The 3,913-nt window shown below is 52.8% G+C and overlaps 1 protein-coding gene across 1 annotated transcript; it reads left to right on the top strand.

Annotated features, from left to right (window-relative positions):
* On the top strand, window positions 1-2,269 carry LOC139158824 (tigger transposable element-derived protein 1-like). The gene is made up of 2 exons (XM_070736162.1): window positions 1-149; window positions 829-2,269. The coding sequence occupies exons 1-2, from the start codon at window positions 5-7 to the stop codon at window positions 2,196-2,198; spliced, it is 1,515 nt and encodes a 504-aa protein (XP_070592263.1). The 5' UTR covers window positions 1-4; the 3' UTR covers window positions 2,199-2,269.
* The last annotated feature ends 1,644 nt before the right edge of the window (window positions 2,270-3,913 follow it).

The raw sequence follows: 3,913 nt of genomic DNA, 5'->3' as shown, positions 1-3,913 counted from the left end.
GAAGATGGAAGCTGCTTTGTCCCTGTGGGTACAAGACTGCCGCAAAAAGAGCATTGCTTTGGATACCAACACTATCAGAACCAAAGCACAACAATTGTACAACCGTCTTGAAGACACAGAAGAAGGCGATGCAGATGAGGGAAACGCAGGTAAGGGCTGGGGTTTTTTATTCTGTCATTAGATACTGTATTTAAGTGTTTTTTAAGGAAGGAGCAGGGAAGGAGGGAGGGAAGGAGGGAAGGAGGGAAGGAGGGAGGGAGAGAAGAGAGGGAGGGAGGGAGGGAGAGGAGAAGGAAGGAGGGAAGGAGGGAGGGAGAGAAGAGAGGGAGGGAGGGAGAGAAGAGAAGGAAGGAGGGAAGGAGGGAGGGAGAGAAGAGAAGGAAGGAGGGAGGGAGGGAGAGAAGAGAAGGAAGGAGGGAAGGAGGGAGGGAGAGAAGAGAAGGAAGGAGGGAGGGAGGGAGAGAAGAGAAGGAAGGAGGGAAGGAGGGAGGGAGAGAAGAGAGGGAGGGAGGGAGAGAAGAGAAGGAAGGAGGGAAGGAGGGAGGGAGAGAAGAGAAGGAAGGAGGGAGGGAGGGAGAGAAGAGAAGGAAGGAGGGAAGGAGGGAGGGAGAGAAGAGAAGGAAGGAGGGAGGGAGAGAAGAGAAGGAAGGAGGGAAGGAGGGAGGGAGGGAGAGAAGAGAGGGAAGGAGGGAGGGAGAGAAGAGAAGGAAGGAGGGAAGGAGGGAGGGAGAGAAGAGAGGGAAGGAAGGAAGGAGGGAAGGAGGTGGGCATTTACTCTTTATGCTTTCATTCAAGTCACTTCTCTCTCCCTTTCCTGTCATTCTGCAGCCTCAGCCTCAGCCTCAGCCCCAGCCACATTCACAGCAAGCAAAGGGTGGTTTGAGAAATTTCAACGGCGCTATGGCCTGAAGAGTGTGTCATTGCACGGAGAAGCTGCCTCAGCAGATACAGGTGCAGCAGAAAACTTTGTCCAGCGCACGTTTAAAGAGCTAATTGCAGAAGGGGGCTACCTTCCAGAACAGGTGTTCAACATGGACGAAACAGGCCTGTTCTGGAAGAGGATGCCTTCAAGGACTTTCTTGATGCAAGATGAAGCCAAAGCCCCTGGCTTTAAGGCCATGAAAGATCGAGTGACTTTGATCATGTGTGGGAATGCAGCAGGCTTTTTGCTGAAGCCAGGGCTAATTTATAAGTCACAAAATCCAAGAGCCCTCAAGAACAGAAATAAGAATGCATTGCCAGTGTACTGGATGCATAATGCTAAAGCATGGATTACAAAACCCCTCACGCGGGACTGGTTTCATCAGTGCTTCATCCCACAGGTGAAGGATTATTTGGCTGGCAAAGGACTGGATTTCAAAGTGCTTCTCCTAATGGACAATGCTGGCGGCCATGATCACCTGGACCATGAACATGATGGGGTGCAAGTTGAATTCTTGCCACCAAACACCACATCGCTTATCCAGCCGATGGATCAAGGTATTATCCGTGCATTTAAGGCACTGTACACGCGCAATTCTCTTGGAAGCATCGTGGAAGCAATGGATGCTGATGACAACTTCACATTGAAGGCCTACTGGCGTCAGTACACAATTGCATCTTGTCTGAAGAACATTCAGAATGCCTTGACAGATATGAAGACACAGACAATGAATGCCTGCTGGAGGAAATTGTGGCCAGAAGTGGTGCATGATTACAAGGGATTTGCTCCCGAAGAAATCCAAGATGCTGCAGTCCAGAACTCTGTGAAGCTGGCACAGGCACTGGGTGGAGAAGGCTTCGTTGACATGACAGCAGAGGAAGTCAATGGTTTGCTTGATGAGCATGGCCTACCGCTGACAGACAAAGATCTGGAGGAGCTGACCAGGTCAGCGAGTGAAGAAGAGGAGGAAGCGGAAGCTGAACAAGCTGAGGAAGAAGAAGATGTTGGCCTAACGCTTGAGCGGCTTGCAGAACTGAACAGAGCCACTTCAAATGTACAACGCATGGTGGAACTTTGGGATCCCAACATGACTCGCTCTATACAGTTTAACGCCTCCCTTGACAACATCTTTGCACCATACAGATCCATGTTAGCCCAGAAAAAGAAACGGCGCCAACAACTGCCCATGACCATGTTTGTCACAAAAACCAAGAGGTCTGTCACACCATCACCTGCAGCGTCCATTGTAGAAATGGTGATAGAAGAAGATCCCTAGTTACTGTATCCCAGTTATGCTAACCCCCACCCCACCCCAAAAAATGTAAATAAATATGTTATTGTTCATAACTTAAGAGTCTTATTCAATGTGTACAGTAGGTAATGGTAATTAAGGGGATGGGAAATGGTAATTTATGGGTTAAAAGTGTTGGGACTGAGTGGCACACAGTCTGTACAGAAGAATGAATGAATGAATGACTGAGTGAATGAATGAAATTCAAACACAGGTGAGGGCTGGGGGGTTTTATTCTGTCATTACACAGTACAGTAACAGTACAGTTACAGTTTAAGTGCTTTTTGAGAAAGGAGGGAGAGAAGGGAGGGAGGGAGAGGAGGGAGGGAGAGAAGAGAAGGAGGGAAGGAGGGAGGGAGAGAAGGGAGGGAGAGAAGAGAAGGAGGGAAGGAGGGAGGGAGAGAAGGGAGGGAGGGAAGGAGGGAAGGAGAGAAGGAGGGAAGGAGGGAGGGAGAGAAGGGAGGGAGAGAAGGAGGGAAGGAGGGAGGGAGAGAAGGGAGGGAGAGAAGGAGGGAAGGAGGGAGGGAGAGAAGGGAGGGAGGGAAGGAGGGAAGGAGGGAGGGAGAGAAGGGAGGGAGGGAAGGAGGGAAGGAGAGAAGGAGGGAAGGAGGGAGGGAGAGAAGGGAGGGAGAGAAGGAGGGAAGGAGGGAGGGAGAGAAGGGAGGGAGGGAGGGAGGGAGAGAAGGGAGGGAGGGAAGGAGGGAGGGAGAGAAGGAGGGAAGGAAGGAGGGAAGGAGGGAGGGAGGGAGAGAAGAGAAGGAGGGAGGGAGGTTTGCCATTGCCGCCAGCGCTGGCCCTGCCCCAAAGAAAGCCGGTGACAGGAAGGAGAGAAGGGAAGGAGGGAGGTTTGCCATTGCCGCCAGCGCTGGCCCTGCCCCAAAGAAAGCCGGTGACAGGAAGGAGAGAAGGGAAGGAGGGAGGTTTGCCATTGCCGCCAGCGCTGCCCCTGCCCCAAAGAAAGCCGGTGACAGGAAGGAGAGAAGGGAAGGAGGGAGGTTTGCCATTGCCGCCAGCGCTGCCCCTGCCCCAAAGAAAGCCGGTGACAGGAAGGAGAGAAGGGAAGGAGGGAGGTTTGCCATTGCCGCCAGCGCTGCCCCTGCCCCAAAGAAAGCCGGTGACAGGAAGGAGAGAAGGGAAGGAGGGAGGTTTGCCATTGCCGCCAGCGCTGCCCCTGCCCCAAAGAAAGCCGGTGACAGGAAGGAGAGAAGGGAAGGAGGGAGGTTTGCCATTGCCGCCAGCGCTGCCCCTGCCCCAAAGAAAGCCGGTGACAGGAAGGAGAGAAGGGAAGGAGGGAGGTTTGCCATTGCCGCCAGCGCTGGCCCTGCCCCAAGAAAGCCGGTGAGCGGGGCGAATCGGGCGGGCGGGGGGTAGCGGCAAGGAGCCCGGAAAAATCACCATTGCATTGCCAGCCTCCGAATTTGCGTCGCTCCACCTTCTGCGCATGTGCGGCCAGGGCGCGCATGCGCAGAAGGTTTTTTACTTCCGCATCCAGTATTACACGGAAATCGGTTAGCGCGGGAGGTCTTGGAACGTAACCCCCGCGCTAACCGAGGGATCACTGTAATGGGTTTTTAATCGTTTTTAGTATTGGATTATTATTGTACGCTGTGTTATTATTGCTGTGAGCCACCCCGAGTCTCCGGAGAGGGGAGGCATACAAATCCAATAAATAAATAAATAAATAAAGGTAGTCCTCAATT

The sequence above is a fragment of the Erythrolamprus reginae genome, chromosome 2, assembly GCF_031021105.1.
Source record: "Erythrolamprus reginae isolate rEryReg1 chromosome 2, rEryReg1.hap1, whole genome shotgun sequence".
Classification (NCBI taxonomy): domain Eukaryota; kingdom Metazoa; phylum Chordata; class Lepidosauria; order Squamata; family Dipsadidae; genus Erythrolamprus; species Erythrolamprus reginae.
The sequence above is the reverse complement of the archived record's forward strand: the minus strand, read 5'-3'. Positions and strand labels throughout refer to the sequence as shown.